This window comes from Salvelinus sp. IW2-2015, linkage group LG1 (assembly GCF_002910315.2).
Source record: "Salvelinus sp. IW2-2015 linkage group LG1, ASM291031v2, whole genome shotgun sequence".
Classification (NCBI taxonomy): Eukaryota; Metazoa; Chordata; class Actinopteri; order Salmoniformes; family Salmonidae; genus Salvelinus; species Salvelinus sp. IW2-2015.
In genome coordinates, this window is record NC_036838.1 from 19727526 (window position 1) to 19748254 (window position 20729).

Here is a 20729-nt window from a genome sequence, read left to right on the forward strand (position 1 = left end):
CAGCAGCACACATAGAAATAGAATGAATATAACGTACTTGGAACCTCTAACCCTGTCAATTTCACTGGTAAACTCATGGGTACAACCGCAATGGTTGCCTGGTATTGTGATGCAATAATTTCCTTGGTAATGTAGAATGTTCATTCAAATTATGTTAACTGATGTGGCTCATGCAATGGAATGTGGCTCATGCAACACTTCCTGCTTTGCTTCTATGGGTACACTCGCAATAGCCACCAGTCCACCCATTATGCCATCATAGACTTGAAATGGGGATGCCCGTTCTATTCATTCTATTTCTATGGCAGCACATGCAGCCAGGTGCGGAGGAGAGGTGAAAATGTGTGTCTTCAATTTATTTTCATATTTTTTTATTCAAACGTTTCTTATGGTGACCGCAGTCATTTGGCTGGCCAATAACCATCATCCAAAATTCCATGACTGTAACAGCCCTCGTTGCAGGTCATTCCAAAGGTTGGATATCCCCACTCTGGCTGGATTCCAATAGGAATTACACATCACTTTGCAAGCCAGCATAATGGTATACAGGCCTGTTGTGGCCTGTATACAATGAGTTTCAGGCCACTGTATTAGGGTAAAACTAGGCCCTCAAAATAARGCCTTATGAAATACTGTACGTTTTGTATTGTGTTAAAGAATGTAATTTTAATGTTAACATATTCGCTTCGGATCTCACATGGTGAACTCCACAGGACTGAAAATGGATGAATGCAACAACCATGTCTCTGTCACTAACAAATACAGTCATTGGTAGTAACTCTACAATTCACTCGAAAGGCAAGGCACTATGGGAAATATGCAAATAAGTCTTTACACTAGGCAGTGTGTTAATTTAACACTGTTCCAGTGTCTATACAGGTCCACACTTTTAGTGTTGATTTAACACTGAAGAATTTGCTGTGTGTAGTATAAGTGTAAGCAGAGAAAACGTCAGATTGCTGAAATCTGAGTGATGAAAAATCATTTTACAACATGTTCTTGGGAAACTGAAAAGGGCATGTCATTTGAACATTAATCCAATGTTAATGTGTAATGTGTCATGGTACAGTACAGTCGGGTGGCCAAATGTTTTAAACCGGCCTATTAGAGAGAGAGAGAGAGAGAGAGAGAGAGAGAGAGAGAGAGAGAGAGAGAGAGAGGAGAGGAGAGAGAGAGAGAGAGAGAGAGAGAGAGAAGAGAGAGAGAGAGAGAGAGAGAGAGAGAGAGAGAGAGAGAGAGAGAGAGGAGAGAGAGAGAATCTGAGATCAGGAACAAACAGATGGACAACTGTACTGCCATGTTATTCGATCAGCCCTTATTCAATTAAAACATTCCCACATGTGCTCTTTATTTGAAATGGACAGTCTTCAAGGATATGACATATCTTTGATGCCCATTACATATCTGTTGTAGTAAAGGAATACAATTACATGGGAGGAAACATGTTGAACGCCATTTAAAGTTAATAAAGTTATTTTAAACCTGAACACACGCACCTCACTAAACTTCGTGGGAATCCATAACCTATTCTGGCCCTGACACTCATGTTGTTCCTACACTGAGATTCTGAAGCAACTATGCTCTTGATACTGTATCTAGTGTGTGTTCTAATATGGTAGTGAATGTGACATTGTGTGTGGTACGAAATGGCTCAATCAAGTATGGAGGTGTTAATTATGTTGATGCTTGTTGGATAGAGGGGGAGTTGAGCAGAACAGGCACATACTATACTGCTGGGCTAGGTAACTAGATTCAGTCACGGGCCAATTTCTGTTGGAGCGGATGGTCATGGGGCCGGAACATAATTATAATAATTTGTACACTGCAAATTGACCACAACTAAGCCCAAAAATAAATTGTATTTGAAAATAACAATTATTTCATATCTTGATTACATCGAGATACGATCACTTATGTCTCTCAGTATTCATGCGAATACTTTGGAACAGATTTCATGAATTAAAATCAGTTTCAGCTGAATTCCAGGTCATTTTACAGTCTTTTAACCAAAAACTACCCCCCCCCAACAACAACAAAAAATTACAATAACATATTGTATACATAAACTGGGTCACACTTAACATTAGAGTGATCATTTTTACTGTGAAATTATTCTTATAGTGACCAGTATTGTAATTACTCATTGTTACAATATACTTACACTGTACTTGGGAGTACAGTGGGGTTGGAGGAGAGAGGGGCGAAGGGAGGAGGGGGGTTGAGAGGGGCTCACCTCGTGGGCCAGTCCGGTAGTAAGTGGGCTATCCGAGAGGAGGCTGTCATTGGGCGAGCTGCACCCCGACACTGGAGTGCTACTGCTGCTGGGGGAATAGTCTGCAGGATGGAAAGGAGGGATAGCCAATCAGCTAAAGAGATACTGACATATAGGATAACAGATTTGTGTGTGTGTGTTAGTGTTAGTGGCGGTACACAAACACTAGTCCGCCCAGCACTAACACACCTGATTCAACTAATCACTTCATCAACAAGACCCTGGCCGTATTCATTTGGCACCAAAGGGATGTAAACTCACTGAAATTGTCCAATAGGAAATGCTTGTTAACATTTACCGCTGAAAAAAAAAAAAAATCTACTTTGTGCACTAATGAATATGACCCAGGTATGTTAGTGTTAGGCCGAGGCCAAAGTGCTCAAACACTGTGGCTACAGCACCAGGAAGAAATAGAGGTTGGTTTGATAGACGGTGGACACAACAAGGCAGGAAGGACTACGTTACCCAGAGTGTCCGGCGTTCTGTGCTTGACAGTAGGGGGAGCACTGGTTTTGCGTTGGAGAGGGTTCTGTCTGGAGTTGATGTGCTTCTTCAGTTTACTCTTCACCTTCAGGATGGGCTCCGAGGCTGAACCCACACACACACGAGCAAACATGCGCGGACGCACACAAACACACACACACGCATTAATTCACGCACACACACGTACATGCAAATACACACACACACAACATAGAATGTATATTTTTGGAGTTTGACCAATCCAAGACAATGGCGAAAGTGCAAAAAGATGGCGGCCCCAGTGTACTTACCAGAAATGCTTTGTTTGCTAAGTTCGCTGTATTGTACATTGCTCTCTGTTACTCTTTTTTTGTATCGGCATGATCCCAATTCTAGCTCCAAGATGGCGGCAATTTAAAAAAAACGAAAAAGTCGATTGTGCCGAATATCTGAATTCCTCCATATTTATGCACCTTCGCCGTTCTATAACAGACCCCAACAGTATTAAACTACAAATGGCTACAAATCCATAACGTGCTATGTCATCATAAAGCAAATCCTTTTACATAACAAAACCCTAAGGCTCTTCTACACCCCAGCTGAACAAATAACAAAAGAGTTGACAGCAGTGCCAAAGGTTTCATGTTTACTTTGGCAATGGCCACAATAGGCCTAACCAAACGATCAATCAGCGAGCGGCTTAGCACAGACAAAAGACACCCATGACAGTATGGTATTGTTGTCGGATTTTAATACAGAGACAGAGGGGTGTGTAGCCGCAAAKGGCCAATGCTGCTAGGGTAACACAGGTAAATAATGGCATTGCAATAGTCCTCCAGGTGACATAGTTTAGTAGGGACCACTCCTTAGTAGTACTTATGCATATAATGGAAAGAGGCCACACCTTTGCAATTGTTAAATTCTGTGACCATGGCATTGAGGACTATCTCTATCCTATTAGTTAATTTGTGCATGGTGGAAAGTTTGGCCTCTATTCACCTCTATGTCCGCACGTCGTTCGCACGCCCAGTCAGTCAGACAGACATGTCTGACATTCTCACACGTGGTTCATTTTACACATACTTTAGTTACGTAATAGCTTTTGGTCTTTCTTTCACAGTCTCAAGCTGTCTCAAGCTGTCTCAAGCTCTCTCTCTCTCTCTCTCTCTCTCTCTCTCTCTCTCTCTCTCTCTCTCTCTCTCTCTCTCTCCCCCCCCCCCCCCCCCCCCCCCCCCCCCCCCCCCCCCCCCCCCCCCCCCCCCCCCCCCCCCCCCCCCCCCCCCCCCCCCCCCCCCCCGCCCCCCCCCCCCTCCCACCCCCCCCCCCCCCCCCCCCTCTCTCTCTCTTCTCTCTTCTCTCTCTCTCCTCTCCTCTCTCTCTCTCTCTCTCTCTCTCTCTCTCTTCTCTCTCTCTCTCGTAGTTTCACTCTACGGTGTTATTTTTCCTTCCTTGTAGCTTGGGTAGCTCCCACTTTGTCTCTGTCTCTTTCTGTGTCTTTGCCTCTCTCTACATCAGTGTTCGGTATATGTGTGTTAACATGTATCTAACTGCATAACTCACCCAACAACTACAAATGGAAGAAATGTAATATGGCTCCCTTTAAAATGAATCTGTATTGCCTTCTCAAGCGTTACCTACTCTGTGTTAAAAGGCATGTAGTACCTTCATTTGCTCTGGAGACCTGGGCCGGTATTCATAAAGTTAGTATATGAGTGCTAGGATCAGGTCCCCCCCTCTGTCCATGTGATCTTATTCATGATGTACTAAAAGGCAAAACTGATCTTAGATCAGCACTCCTGTGCTCCAGTTTAGCTCGTCATTGATGGCAGACCCCAAACCATTGTCAGGAGTCAACTGCATTTTGTTTACAATGTCACCTCATGACACCATAGTGAGAACAGGAAAGGATCTTGTTCTAACTGTACTGTACAAAGTACAAATGTCTCTACAAAAAAAGTACAAACTACATTAAAAAAAATGACTCACCTGTTCTTCTGAGGGGCATGTCCTTGCGTTGGTCACATAGTGGATGATGGACATCAGGGGTCACCATGTGAGGCTTTGGGGTCATGTCAGGATCTGGGGCCAATTCCCTATACATTTAACACAGCCAGTTGAGAGTCATCCACCAAAACCATGAACAATCATTGTTAAGTGTTTGTTGTATTGTGCTGTATCAATTGTGTGTATGTACTGATGACCTCACAACAATAATTTTGATGAAAATGGACAGTAAAATATTGTATTGTGAAATAATGCTTCACCTGTGGCACAACCATAGATAGAAGTTAGCGAGTCAGTCAGTTAGGCTTATGTAACCTATCACCTAATCTAATGAGTCACTCGGGCTTATCCAAATTGTCTTAGAGGTAAATCTTCCTTACTTCCATCTCTTTTGAGGATAATTTGTGGGAGAAGATTGGAAAGGTGAAAAGAACAAGATGGTAATCCCACCAAAGCCACAGGAGTCTAATAACAGTGTGTTTTCATGAGTGAGTTTTTTTTTCGAATGCAACAAGACAACAACATTTCTGTAGAAACTTTCATCAAAGTCTTTACTGGGTTGTCTCTCACCTGTAACCCCTGGGCGTGGTGCTGCTGAAGAGGTTGGAGGCGGTCCTCTCCAGGGAGGCCTGCTCCTTCCTCTTCAGGATTTGGCTTCTGAGTTTCTGTTTCACCAGGGGACTGGCCACAGCACCTGTCCGTCAACAGAGTCACCCAATCAGAGACAAGAACCTGGAAATTAACCAAAGCTAGGTGCAGCATTCTAAACGGACTGAATCTTAATCGATTGGTGTTAGCGTAGGGATACAAACAATATATTCCAATATACCGATTTTATCTGTGTTGTACAATAACTGACAAGCAGTTTCACTATGAGTCAAATATCTATAATCTACTAAACTGAGTATTCAATGTGCCTACCTAAGATTTCAACATTAGAAAACGAGGAAAGATGCTAGGCATTTCCCTTGTAATTACTAGTCAGACAAATGTCTGACAGCTATGACTTGGATAATGCCAGTTATTCAAGGACACGTTATTGAAGCTGAACTTTGAAGGGCAGGTTCTTAGGAATTTGGTGATTGACAGATTGCTAGGTCGAATTCTTCAGTAGGCACTTCCTTCCCGAAAGTGAAAGACAACAAACAACATGACATTTACAATTATTAAGTGACTTGCTTCCTTTTTTTTGATTTAGGTTTCATGTGAAAATAGACTGTGACTAATCTTAAGGAACTCCCTCTGTGACAGACAACAACATTCTGAGGATCATATTTTGGGGCCTCAAAAAGAAACAACCCGAAAACCATGCGCACACACACCTAAACTACCTACAAGATCGCACTGCTGTCATCATACAAAGACATTCATGGTCATCATAGTTTACATGGTACTGTAAGCGATCCTTATACATAACATACTGATAGCGTGGCACTCATTTCTAATTGCATGCCCTTTTTCCTCCACGCGGCTATGGGGCGCTGTAACTTACTCTGCTCGCTCTTATCCTTGTGCATCAGCTGCTGCAGCTCCTGCCTCTTCTCCTGCTCTTTCTCCTGCCGACTCTGCTCCCTGTCATACTCGTACTGAAACGAGACCATTAACATTCCCGTTCATTTGGGTGCAGTGAAGACTATATTTAGGAAGTGATATCAGTCAATGGAAAGAGAGGGATTATATGGAAAGAGGGCACACCTATCTTTTCCATTGATTTCTTTTGTGGCGGCTTGGGCAGCGCAGTTGAGGGCTATTTACATTTTAAAGCAGGCTATGTTGGATGTGTGCTCTCTATCCATCTCTATGGAGGGATGCTCACCTGGATGTGCTGTGGCAGGTGCTGCTGGGAGTACTTGGCACAGTGCCGGGCTGAGAAGGCCCCCAGGAATGGGGGGAGGTGGGGGGCCAGCATGGCTGATTCCAGCCCGGGTCGCACCAGCCCGTGGGTACGCAGGTCCATGGGCCGCACCGGCCGGAGTGGTGACGAAGCCTCGCGAGGGATTAGCCCATCCACTATGGAGAGAGGGAGGGAGRAAGAGAGGAGGAAAAAGAAAGAGGGAGATTATTAGTGATGAAGAGCCAAGGCTTTCTTTGTTAGATTGGACAATTAGATTGGAGAATGGGTAAACTAGGAATGAACCGAAGCTGAGATGCTGCATTCTAAGCGCCAGACTGAACTTCGTCAATTGGTCTCCGGACTGTCCCTGCTATTGGGACAAAATCCCCCAAATAGAAAACCCTGCCATGTCTCTCATGCTCTCTTTTTCTGTCCTCTCTTTTTCTCTCTCATTCTTTTGTGTTGTTTCTTGTCACTGCCCAGTCAAGGCCCCCATGCTGATGTCCGTACCGTGCCACACTTGAAAAGGGATGACTGACCCCATGGAATAGTCTAGACTTGTGTGATGAAAACATACCAATGATGGTATGCTCACACACACACTCATGCACATGAGCGCACGCAACACACACACACACACACACACACACACACACACACACACACACACACACACACACACACACACACACACACACACACACACACACACACCATAGCAACAACCATAACCCTATCCCACACCTGGTCTTCGTTCAAGTATTTATATGATTCAGGGCAATGAACAACTAGCTTAGATCAAAACAAAACATGGGCTGATTATCAAGTGTAAGAGAGTATCTACACAGCATGTCCAGTCCTTACAACAGGCCATTCATTGTCGGATAACATGATTCAGTGTATGTAAAGTTTGTGTGTTGAGAGTTTGTCCATATGTGTGTGCATTATGTACTTGACTTTAGAATAACAGTCATACTTCATTCACGTCAGCCTGCTCTAAGGGACTTGGCCACTGTCCCAAAATTGCATTCAGTAAAAGGAGAGGAAAGAGAGAAAGTGAAGAAAGCAAGGTTGCCACAAAATAACGAAAGAACTAAGGAAGTGAGGGGGAGAAGAGGGGATTAGAACATTGTGTGGCAAAGGCATTTGAGTCATATGCATGCATTTGTCACCTCTATCGAGCTTTTACCAGAAACAAGGCTAAATTTAGCCAGAAAGTGCGAGACAATGAAACCAAACTCAGTGTCATGACCCGCGACAATCGTCCCAGAAATCTTTCTGACTTATTTTGAGTCACGGGTCATTGAATGAACATTTAGTGGGCAGTTTTGTCACATAACACTTCACATACATACACTACCGTTCAAAAGTTTGGGGTCACTTAGAAATGTCCTTTTTTTTTTTAAGAAAGCAAATTTTTTGTCCATTAAAAATAACATCAAATTGATCAGAAATACACTGTAGACATTGTTAATGTTGTAAATGACTATTGTAGCTGGAAATGGCAGATTTTTTATGGAATATCTACATAGGCGTACAGAGGCCCATTATCAGCAACCATCACTCCTGTGTTCCAATGGCACGTTGTGTTAGCTAATCCAAGTTTATCATTTTAAAAGGCTAATTGATCATTAGAACACCATTTTGCAATTATGTTAGCATAGGTGAAAACTGTTGTTCTTATTAAAGAAGAAATAAAACTGGCCTTCTTTAGACTAGTTGAGTATCTTAAGCATCAGCATTTGTGGGTTCAATTACAGGCTCAAAATGGCCAGAAACAAAACTTGCCAGAAACTGAAACTTGTCAGTCTATTCTTGTTCTGAGAAATGAAGGCTATTCCATGCGAGAAATTGCCAAGAAACTGCAGATCTCGTACAACGCTGCGTACTACTCCCTTCACAGTACAGCGCAAACTGTCCCTAACCAGAATAGAAAGAGGAATGGGAGGCCCCGGTGCACAACTGAGCAAGAGGACAAGTACATTTGAGTGTCTAGTTTGAGAAACAGACGCCTCACAAGTTCTCAACTGGCAGCTTCATTAAAAAGTACCCGCAAAACACCAGTCTCAACGTCAACAGTGAAGAGGCGACTCCGGGATGCTGGCCTAATAGGCAGAGTTGCAAAGAAAAAGCCATATCTCAGACTGGCCAATAAAAAGAAAAGTACACAGACACTGGACAGAGGAACTCTGCCTAGAAGCCCACCATCCCGGAGTCGCCTCTTCACTGTTGACGTTGAGACTGGTGTTTTGCGGGTACTATTTAATAAAGTTTTGAGGGAGCGTGCAATTGACATGCTGACTGCACGTATGTCCACTAGAGCTGTTGCCAGAGAATTGAATGTTCTTTCTCTACCATTTCTTGTTTTAGATAATTTGGCAGTACATCCAACCGGCCTTACACCACGTGTAAGTAAGCCAGCACAGGACCTCCACATCTGGCTTCTTCACCTGTGGGATCGTCTGAGACCAGCCACCCGGACAGCTGATGAAACTGTGGGTTTGCACAATCGAAGAATTTCTGCACAAGCTGTCAGAAACAGTTTCAGGGAAGCTCATCTGTATGCTCCTTGTCCTCACCAGGGTCTTGACCTGACTGCAGTTCGGCGTCGTATCCAACTTCAGTGGGTAAATGCTCACCTTCGATGGCCATTGGCACACTAGAGAAATGCGCTCTTCACGGATKAATCCTGGTTTCAACTGTCCCGGACAGATGGCAGATACCGTGTATGGCGTCGTGTGAGTGAGCGGTTTGCTGATGTCAGCGTTGTGAACAGAGTGCCCCAAGGTGGCGGTAGGATTATGGTATGGGCAGGCATAAACTACGGACAACGAACCCAATTGCATTTTATCGATGGCAATTTGAATGCACAGAGGTACCATGACGAGATCCTGAAAATGTCCCAGTTCTTCCATGGCCTGCATACTCACCAGACATGCCACCCATTGACCATGTTTGGTATGCTCTGGATTGACGTGTGCGACAGTGTGTTCCAGTTCCTGCCAATATCCAGCAACTTCTCACAGCCATTGAAGAGGAGTGGGACAACATCCACAGGCTACAATCAACAGCCCGATACAACTCTATGCGAAGGAGATGTGTTGCTCTGCATGAGGAAAATGGTGGTCACACCAGATACTGGCTGGTTTTCTGATCCACGCCCCTACCTTTTTTTTTATGTATCTTTGACCAACAGATGCATATCCGTATTCCCAGTCATGTGAGATCTCTTCTTATATGAACTGTAACTCAGTAAAAAWTTTGAAGTTGTTGCATGTTGCTTATATATTTTTGTTCAGTGTAGATGTGTTTATTGATTCAACTTACACCAAGTCACGTTTAGGTGTCGAAAGGATTGAGACATTGCTCTTCCTCCGAGCAGTTTCTATGTCCTTGTATGGAATGCTTTATTAAAAATGCTGCAGATAGAAAGAAAGGACAGGAATGGAGGGTGGAGACACATTTCCCCTCAGGGTGGGAGCGGAGGAATATGATGGAAATGTACCACGGTTTCTGAATGCCATGACAAACATTAGTCAGCAGCATTACTCACATACTTCCCGTAGAGGGCCCGTGTYCTAACACTGGTATACCCCATTCAGCTAGGTAGGACAGGTAAGGATTAAGGGGCTCACTGTCAAAACAAATGGAAATCCTCCATCATAAAACCTTAGTGAACTATCTGTATAGCTAGCTACACAATGTCCAGCACTCTTTACCGTAACACTGTCCATGAGTCACCTTCATAACACTTACACTGCCATTTATGACCTGGTGAACAGTAAGAGTTCATTAAGACAGTAGTAGTGAATAGTAGGCGTACACAATGTTCCTAACTCTTTACCATATCGTTTTCTATGAGCCACCTGTTTATAATGTATGAATACACTTATAAATACCTATTAATAAGATTCGTGGTGCATTATAATACTGGGTTTAAGAGTTACCCAATTAGCATTGGTCCAAAATTACAGTATGTCATCGTCAATGGAATTGTATTCATTATGATCGGAAAGGAAAAACTGATCCAAGATCAGCACTCCTACTCTGAGGCAATGTATGAATATGTACCCTGAGTGGAGAAATGACTAAGAGAGAGAGACGTCTGCGAGACGGTTCAGTCAAACAGTACTTTCAGAGGGAAAACACACCCACACACTTATTACCGTAAGACAAATATGCATGACACACTGCCCCATCACCAAACAACAGATTCCAGTACATCTGGAAAACTCTTTATAATGGGGTGTGGGGGGCCCGTAAGATTGAAACCACTGGAATAACTATTACATTTTAGCATAATAAACCCTCATTACGTCGCCATAATAACTAATAAGAGCCGTGAGAGCTACGGTGTGGAGTGTCTTAAGTGTGGGTAACATTGGTTCTGTGTCTGTATGTGTGTTTACATGCATGTGCGTTTTTTACAGACAGAGAGAATGAAAGAGAGAGGGAGGGGCTCCAGGTTGAAATTGAAAGAGGTAAGAGTGTACTGAGTGTACAGAATCTCGAGTGTATGTCTCCCTCTCTCTCTCTCCGTCTATCACCCCCTTTTATTCATTTTTTTTTAATAAGAAACATGAATGTGTTGAAAATCCCAAATTGCTTGCATTGTCAACTTACACACAGCTCTGACAATCACACTTACTCCACCAGACATGCCACCAGGGGACTTTTCACAGTCCCCAAATCCAGAAACAAATTCAAGAAAACGTAAAGTATTATATAGAGCCATTATCGCATTGGAACTCCGTTGCGTCACATTATTGCTCAAATGAACAGAAAACCTGGTTTWAAAAAAAACAGATAAACCAACACCTCACGGCACAACGCYTCTCCCCTATTTGACGTAGATAGTTTGTGTGTATGTACAGTGGTTCCTCCCTTAAAAGTTGTGATCTTACACCGTGGGACTTAGAGGTGATTTGTGGTAAAGTACGGTACCCTGCGTCACCACTTCATTGCTCCAGACCAGCGCAAGGGGGAGTTGGAGTACTGATTATGCTTTTGGGTCCTACTGTGTCTCTAACTGAATGGGCGACATAAACMTAAATAGAAACTGATAATTGTGCACGACTTCAGTATTACTTAGCAAAACTGTAGTTACACTAAGGTTTTTCTTATTTGATTTTGTTAGGATTATTTTGCTCTTACTGTAGTACTGTAGCCCACTCCCAACCGGTCACGTTGTACAGCGCCTGAGTGGTGCAACGGTCTAAGACACTGTATAGCAGTGCAAGCTGTGTTGCTACATAGTCTGGTTCAATACCCGTGCCGGCCTCGACTGGGAGACCCAAGAGATGACTGTAGGTTTTCAGTTTTTCTCCCTCTAAAAACAGAAATAAATCATTCTAAATAACAAACTGGCTTTATTTACAAATTAGTAACAATGTCTCACCCCATGTTCAAGAATGGCCTTTTTCTCGCTCATTTTACATTATTTGAAAACAAAATGATCTCCAAAATATTTAAGGGGCTTTGCACTAATAATAGCGCCGACTAGGGAAACGTTCCTGCTGTTCTGTTCTTAGTGCTGCACGTTCAAACTAAAACAATGTAACTAATAAATGGCATCTTTATGCTTCATTAATAAAATAATGATAAAAATACTCTTTCAAAATGCCGATGTTTATTTAGTTATGGATCCATAACGAATTACTATGGGAATAAATATCACTGAATTACAGAAATATCCTCCAATCCTCTGTATGTAATTATTGGTGGAGAGTCATGTCATATTTTTCGATATGACGTGACTCTCCACCAATAACATGAGTCTCACTAGTGTTGAGTAATGTGCTGTTAAAAGTGGTGTAGGTCTTATTTATTTAAAGAGCATATTGGAAGTTAGAAGCAATAGCCTACTATTTTCAGCACCGTTTCGAGCTGCTCTGAGACACGCATGGTAACTGGTTTTGATAAATCAATGCTATTTTTATTTTCACTGATTCTCCGTTTGGGTATTGGCTAGATTAGGGTGTAGAAATGTTATGCTCTTAGTGTAACCTTTATTTAACAAGGCAAGTCAGTTAAGAACAAATTCGTATTTACAAGGACAGCCTACTCCGTCGGGGAATTGAACCCGGGTGTCCTGCGTGCTTGCCGGACACTGTATTCTTTAGCTAAATAGCCCCAGTACTGTACTCCCAACCATCACGTTGTACAGCACCATATTTTCCATTCCATCCTGACAGAAACCCAGAGGGGTTTCCATCATTACAGTAGTAATGGACAGCTGGTGGCATTTTGAAAACAGGTTTTCAAACACCCGATTAGCAGGACAATAGACTCTTTATAGCCCGACTACTGTAGATGTGAACATCCCCCTACCTGCAATGTATTCGATGCTTAAGTACTCTGAAGTGTTACATTTCTAACTCAAAACAGCAGTACAGTATTTCTTCATCAACATCTTTATGCTATCGTTAATAAAATAATGATAAAAATACTCTTTCAAAATGCTGATGTTTATTTAGTTATGGATACATAACGAATTACTATGGGAATAAATCAGTGAATTACAGAAATATTGTAACAAAGTTGTCTAATGAAGGTAAACAAATGGTTGCTTATTGGAAAATACTCTTTCAAACACACGGTCACGTTGTACAGCACCATTATGGCTATTAGCAGGGCTATATTTTGGCCTTTATGGGTGGCGCACAATTGTCCCAGCGTTTCTCTCCCTCTAAAAACAGAAATACATGTTTTGGCATTTACAAATATTATTTTGGCCTTTATTCAGATTACAATCGCTCTCTTTCAAAATAACCTCCAAAATATCGTTATATGTTATCAAGTTGATGACAGGCACCTACATATAGCTGAGTGACTCACTCATTCATGGATCGATGACTCACTCATTCAACATTCTTTCTGATAGTCTTTAATAAAGAAATGTTTTGGTTATTCTGACCTGGATACCATGTACAGTATTATAATAGCCCATTGTGGGCTATTAGCAGGACAATATACCTTTACCAACACCTCTGTATTTTGATACTTTGTGGATGGGGGCTCCGGAGTGGATGGGGGTTCCCACAGTGCAAAATGCGTTGCTAAAGTTGCAAGTTCGATACCCGTGCCGGCCGCCACCGGGAGACCCATGAGATGGCTTTTTTATTTTTATTTAGAATCCTCCAATCCTCTATATGTAATTATTGGTGGAGAGTCAAGTTATGTTTTTCGATATACTGTAGGCCTACCGTAGGCGACATGAGTCTCACTAGTGTTGAGTAATGTGCTGTTAAAAGTGGTGTAGGTCTTATTTATTTAAAGAGCATATTGAAGTTAGAAGCAATAGGATTTGAAGCAAAAGCCTACAACTATTTCAGCACCGATTCGCGCTGCTCTGAGACAAGCATGGGGACTGGTCTTGATAAATCAATTTGATTTTTATTTTCACTTCATCTCCGTTTGGATATTGGTTAGACTAGAATTAGAAAATTATGGTGCAGAAAAGTTATGCTCTTAGTGTAACCTTTATTTAACTAAGCAAGTCAAATTCTTATTTACAAGGGCAGCCTACTCCTTCCTCCCCATCGGGGAATTTAACTCCGGTCTCCCGCGTGTCCGCATTCTCTAGTACAGCCATTATTGAAGGCTTTCAAATACTTCGCAAATATGCCCTCTGGTGGTCAAACTAGCGCTAACTAGCATTAATGGCACCAATTTACCATAGAATGCCCAGGAGGATGCCCAGGTGTGACCAGCAACACCTGATCTTATTCCATCCAGACACATTGGTATTTCTGTGAACTCATATCAATGTGTGCATGAGTGAGTGTGTGTGTTTATGTGTGTGTGTGTGTGTGTGTACAGCTACAGTACATGTTTGTTTTCCATCTCGAATTGGGTATTTGAAGAAGTAGGCACTTTATCTACAAGATCCAGTGTGGTACTTCAGTATGGATACATTTATTGACGTTGCCATTTCTCTTCATGCTTGAGAACAAAAACAGCTACTACAGGAATTACCCAAAGGCATGAGAACACTGTGTATTACCAGCATAAAGAGATGTGTGTTTTCAGAGGAAATGGTCGGGGACACACACACGCGCACACAGAAGACAACTATAAACAAAGCGCGAGCCCCACTGATTTATGCTAGGGCTGGGCGGTATACTATATACCGGTATTAATTCACAGACCGGTTTGAATTTTGACTTTACCTTCTATAACGGTATTTCAATGTTTGGTTTGTTAAATGTGATACGCAACTCTGTCCATTTTTATAGTTTACTCGTTTGCTACTTGAGTAATCTCTCTCCTTCTCATGCTGCTCTATGCCGCTAGCCATGCCAAGCCCTGCCCCCTGTCACTCAAGGAGAGAGCAATTGCTCAACCACGGAGTCACTGAGAAATTTCTTGCCTTTCATTCTGCCTGGTCAGATGGATGCAACAATGTTGGTGACATGCTGCTTTCCACAAGCGTTCTATAATTACAATATTAGTTTGTGTATCTCACTGTCTGAAACTACTGTTTGTTAGTTTGTCTTTTCTTAGCAAGGTGTTGCTAAAAATATATATTTTTTGCCGCTAATGCTAATCGCTAGTTCGTTCATTTAGCAAGCAAGCTAGCCAATTAAGAGACAGACCAAACGTAGCTAGGTAGCTAATACTGCCTGGTATCAGTACTGGTTTAGGCCTAGATAAGCATGTTTGTGAAACGGTATCTAAACAGAGAGGAATAGGAGAAGCATGAATATGTTGGTTAGTTAGCTAGCAACATAAAGTAAGAAAACATGTAATGTAACATCTTATTAGGGTCACTTGGAAACACTGACCAACACTGTGGTTCCTACCCTGTCAATAATACCTCACTTGCTAATTCATTCATTGTCATGTCAAACAATGTATTCAAGGTACTGCCCACTATATTCCAGCTATAGAATTACAATAATCATTATATTTCCATGATCAACAGTTCACCAATTAACTAGGCATAGATTTTTTGCCATATCATTCTGCATGGCATAGTGTGGAAATGATAATAAAAGTGCAGGAACTGCAGCAATTGATGAAAATGCTGAAAATTATTTTTGTTTGGAGTTGGATTGGACAGTATAAATGGAGAAAGCCACATTTAAATCACTTATAATTTATGTGTTGCCACCCTAGGGTCATGAGATACTCCAAAAGCATATTTAGAACATTTATTATTCAAAAACATAAAATACTGTCAAAAACCGTCATACTGTCAAAAATGTGAAACATATTGTGATAATATATTTTATCCATATCTCCCAACTCTAAATTATGCCCTGATAGGAAACGATCAGGAAGTCTCTAGTGAACAACAAACAACCACCAGCTGTCTTCATACCATGGAACCACAGCCATGATGTCGCTCAGAAACACTACACCAACTATCGACAGTATACTTTATGTAATGTATGCTACATTTTGCATTCAACATGAAAATGCCAACCACAGATATGAAATACAGCCAATCATATTTATAAATCAGAGAACTTGTGAGTTTTTGTAGAACTTGGCTATCTGTGTAAAGTATACTTGTATTGCACTACTTTGAAGTGATTAAGGACATTTTATAACCACATTGTTATGAAGTGCTTTTTGAGACACATATAGGAGACATTTCTATCACTCATAAAGTGCCTCAAGTGTAGGCTACCCTTACGACCGCATACAGTAGCGTGCTCAGTCAGTGAAATGTTGTCGCAGTCCTATTTGAAGCACAGAGCACAAATTTGGTCACACCCTGTGTGCCTCCATACCCTGTGTGCAACACCAAATTGTTTTTCTCCCTGGTGTGGTAAATGGTACACATAAGATTTAATCATAAGGCCTCAAAAATAGGGGGAAAGACGATAATATTAACACGATTAACCGTTATCACATCCGTTATTTTTGTTGCTAAAAATAGACACGAGACAAACTTCTGGTCTATGTTGACATCTTAGCTTTCACAACCATCGTTTTTCTCTCTCGGGTGCTGCTGCAACAGCTTACCACCACACACAGACACACACACACAAACACACACAGACACGCACAGACAGACATACTCATACATGCATACAAACACACACACACACTCACAGACACACACACATAGAAACTGAAACAGTGACATCCTGTTGCTAAAGTTAGTCTGCACCATTGACATCCTCTTTTTCATTTAGGCAAGCAGACGCTGCTATTTTGGTTGAATGTGTGTATGGCGCGTGTTACAGATGCCTGTTATTTTTAACAACTCAACCTCACAATCAAGATATTGTTTATTGTTGGGTGAAGGTGAACGGAAAGTAGCATAGTGGAGTTGCTAGGTAAATCACAGAATACATAAAGGGCTGGAATTGTTGTTATTTTATTAGGATCCCCATTAGCTGTTGCAAAAGTAGCAGCTACTCTTCCTGGGGTCCACACGAAACATGAAACATGACATAATAGACAAGAACAGCTCAAAGACAGAACTACAATTTTTTTCACTTTGTTTATTGAATTTTCAACACCAGCATTTACAAAATAATTGCACTTGTAAGTTATTTGGTAGTAATATAAAACAACACATCAAAGACAACAATACAGCAAAACAGAGAGCGAGACAGACATAAAAAATACAAATTCTAAAAAAAAATTTTTTTTTAAAAAAAGGACAAGATTTTTTATTTTTTTTTAAATACAGTTGTTATACGTCAACAAGCACAGATAATACAGTCCTTAACATCTGAGATGTAGTGTATGCACATACCAGGCCTCTTACATCACCAATATGCAGGGAAATGTAGTCATTTAACATAAGAAAAGAAGGGGGCCCACATTTCAAAGAATTTGTCTACAGACCCATTGAGTGTGTGTTTAATATTTTCCAAATGTATGCAATTCAAAACTGATTTAATCCAAAGAGCATGAGAAGGGGGTGCAGAGGATTTCCATCTAAGTAAAATTAATCGTCTCGCTAACAAAGTGACAAAGGCAATAACATCCTTATTAATTTTGGTCAATTGTATTGTGGGTAAGGAAACCCCAAATAGTGCAGTAAAAGGGTCTGGCTCAATCTGTGTGCTGCTTAATTCTGAGAGTGTGTTAAAGATGTCTTTCCAGAAACCAACAAGAGATGGGCAACACCAAAACATGTGTACATGATTAGTAGGAGACTGATTACATCGTACACAATTAGGGTTCACATCCTTGTACATTTTGGATAATCTTGCTTTGGTCCAGTGGGCCCTATGAAGGAGTTTGCATTGAATGAGACCGTGTCGAGCGCAAATAGAAGAGCTATGTGTCTTTTTGAGTGCCTCTTCCCATAGTTCATCAGATATTTCCTCACCCAGTTCCTCCTCCCATGAGGATTTCATATTGTTTAATGAGATGGTTTGTAGTGAGCAAATTTGACTGTAGATTATTGACTATAGATTATAAGGTGCCTTTCTGAGTAGAAAGTGGGATAAGAAATGTGTCGAACTGTGTTTCGCCAGGAAGGGTGGGGAATCCTGGATCTATGCTATGGACGTAACTCCGGACTTTAAGAACCTAAAGAAATTATGTCTGGGGAGACCAAATTTAGCTGATAATTGTTCAAACGTACTAAATGTATTGTTAATATACAGATCCCTGAATCTTTTAATACTGAGACTAGACCATGTTGAGAAAGCACCATCAACCATAGATGGGGGAAAAGCTGGGTTTGAGGCTACCAAAGAAGAGGTTGTATGAAACTCAAAGTGGCGCCTAAATTGATTCCAGATCTTCAATGTTGTTTTGACACATATATTGATGGTGAAGGAGGAGTAAGGGCCTGTAACGGAGGAGTGAGCGAGGGAAGACAATGATGCCGGTATAGATGAGGCGGCCTCCATCTCTAGCCAAATTGGGGGTGTGAATATCTCTCTGCTCTGCAACCAGTACTGAATGATCCTAAGGTTAGTGGCCCAATAATAGAATCTGAAATCCGGTAGAGCTAGACCGCCGTCTGGTTTGGGCCTCTGCAAAAGCTGTTTTCGTATCCTGGGGGGCTTTTTGTCCCATATAAAGGGTAGTATTAGGCCATCAATCTTTTTTGAAAAATGTATTGGGAAGAAAAATCGGAAGGCACTGATAGAGATATAAGAATTTAGGGAGAGTGTTCATTTTAATATAATTAATTATTGCAACTAAGTAGAGGTGTAACAAAGACCAGCGTTCCAAATCGTCCTTAGTACGGGTTAAAAGAGGAGCAAAGTTGGCTTGAAGAAGGTTTTCAAATCTGATTGTGACATGTACCCCAATTTTTTTGCGGCCATATTAAGCGGCATCAATTCGCTTTTACTGAGATTCAGTTTATACCCTGATAGGTGACCGAAGGACACAAAAGTGGCAAGGGCAGCAGGAACAGAGAAAGGTTGGATGTGTATAATAATAAATCATCTGCATATAAAGACAGTTTGTGTTCGTGTCCGTATCTGACTATACCTTTGATAAGGGGGTTGGAGCAAAGTGCTATTGCTAGTGGTTCTATGGCGAGGGCAAACAGTAAGGGACTTAAAGGGCAACCCTGGCGGGTCGATCATTGCAAAGGGAAGCAATCTGATTGAGTGTTATTAGTCCTGACAGAGGTTTGAGGGGATGAATACAGACATCTCATCCCCTCAATTTGGAGCCAAAGCCTAATTTATTTAGAGTGTAAAAAAGGTATTTCCATTCCAMCCAGTCAAACGCTTTCTCCGCATCCAGGGATATAATGGCTTCAGAGGTATTGGCGACAGAAGGATTATATATAATATTAAATAATCGTCGAAGATTGAAGTCTATTTTTAATAAATCCTGTATGATCCGGAGAGATAATTGATGGGAGGACTGTTTCCAGACACGTTGCCAGAAGTTTGGCTAGAATTTTATAGTCAACATTTAGCAGGCTAATTGAACGGTATGATACACAGTCAAGAGGGTCTTTGTTTTTTTTAGGAATAAGACAAATGCTTGCCTGAGTGAGAGTCTGTGGGAGAACACCATTTACAAATGCTTCATTGTACATTTCAATTAGAATAGGGGCTATTTTGTAGATACACTTTTTATAAAACTCTGCCGAGTAGCCATCAGGCCCTGAGCTTCTCCTAGATTGAAGGGATTTGACAGCATTAGACAATTCTTCAACAGTGATCGGCTGCTCTAATTTTTTTACCAAATCCCAGCTGACCGAAGGCACAGGAAGTGAGTGGAAGAAATCATCCAATTCCTATGTATCCGCTTTACTTTCAGAAGTGTATAGAGACTGGTACAATCCCTTGAACTCATCATTGATCCCCCTAGGATCTAATGATATCCCAGACGATGTACGAATTTTAGGAATCTGAAATGATGATGATAGACCGAGCAGCTCCTGAAGCAGCTGGGCCATGAACTCCGTGGATCTTGGGCCCTCCACTCCCTCCAGTATTCCCAGTAGACGAATGTTGTTCCTCCGTATTCTACTTTCCATATCTTCGCATCTATTGTCGAGGTATGCCACCCTAGTTGCTAATGAGCCAACGTTAGCCTCTAGCTCGCTAATGCAAATTCTGTGGTCTGTAGCACCTCGCTCCAGCTCCGATAAGGCCACTCCGTGTGCGTCGGGGTTGTTCTGTATACTCTCGATAGATTTTTTTAAGCTTGTCTTTGACCATTGATATCTCCGACCTGAGATTGGTAGAGAGAGTCAATTTTGAGGTTTTGAGGGTGCCTATCACGGATTGTAGCATCTCCACAGTCAGAGTTTCCGTGGGCCCGGCATTAGCAGCATCCAGTGGCGGGGGTGAATCAGGAGAGAGTGCGGGCTTGCTGCGGCCTGCTCTTGCAGACTCCGTTTTTGGCCGGGTAGACGACATTACAAACGTACATTTCTCAAACTTGATCTGAATTGTTTAGGGGTCCCTTCAGACACCTGGCCAAACAGAAATATATACAATTTTGCAAGGTTAAATATATAAATTTGGTCACTAACTCAGGAGCGATAGGGAAAGGCGTTCTACATCCTTGGCTTTCAACAGCGCCCCCAGAACTACATACATTTAAAAAAGGCACACGTATCCTACATATCAATATATACACACAAACTATCTAGGTCAAATAGGGCAGAGGCGTTGTGCCGTGAGGTGTTGCCCTATCTGTTTTTTTAAACCAGGTTTGCTGTTAATTTGAGCAATAGGAGATGGAACAGAGTTCCAGGCAATA

At 41.8% G+C, this 20729-nt stretch overlaps 1 protein-coding gene across 1 annotated transcript in view; it reads right to left on the reverse strand.

Annotated features, from left to right (window-relative positions):
* LOC111961722 (histone deacetylase 7-like) overlaps positions 1-20729 on the reverse strand; it is a 76957-nt gene that overhangs the window by 34411 nt on the left and 21817 nt on the right. Inside the window, exons 3-8 of the mRNA XM_023984244.2 lie at positions 6555-6748; positions 6231-6324; positions 5309-5432; positions 4721-4827; positions 2738-2860; positions 2234-2334 (exon numbers count right to left, since the gene is read on the reverse strand). Of these exons, the coding sequence (XP_023840012.1) occupies positions 2234-2334; positions 2738-2860; positions 4721-4827; positions 5309-5432; positions 6231-6324; positions 6555-6695 (690 nt within the window). The 5' untranslated portion in view covers positions 6696-6748. The remainder of the gene's footprint in view (positions 1-2233; positions 2335-2737; positions 2861-4720; positions 4828-5308; positions 5433-6230; positions 6325-6554; positions 6749-20729) is intronic.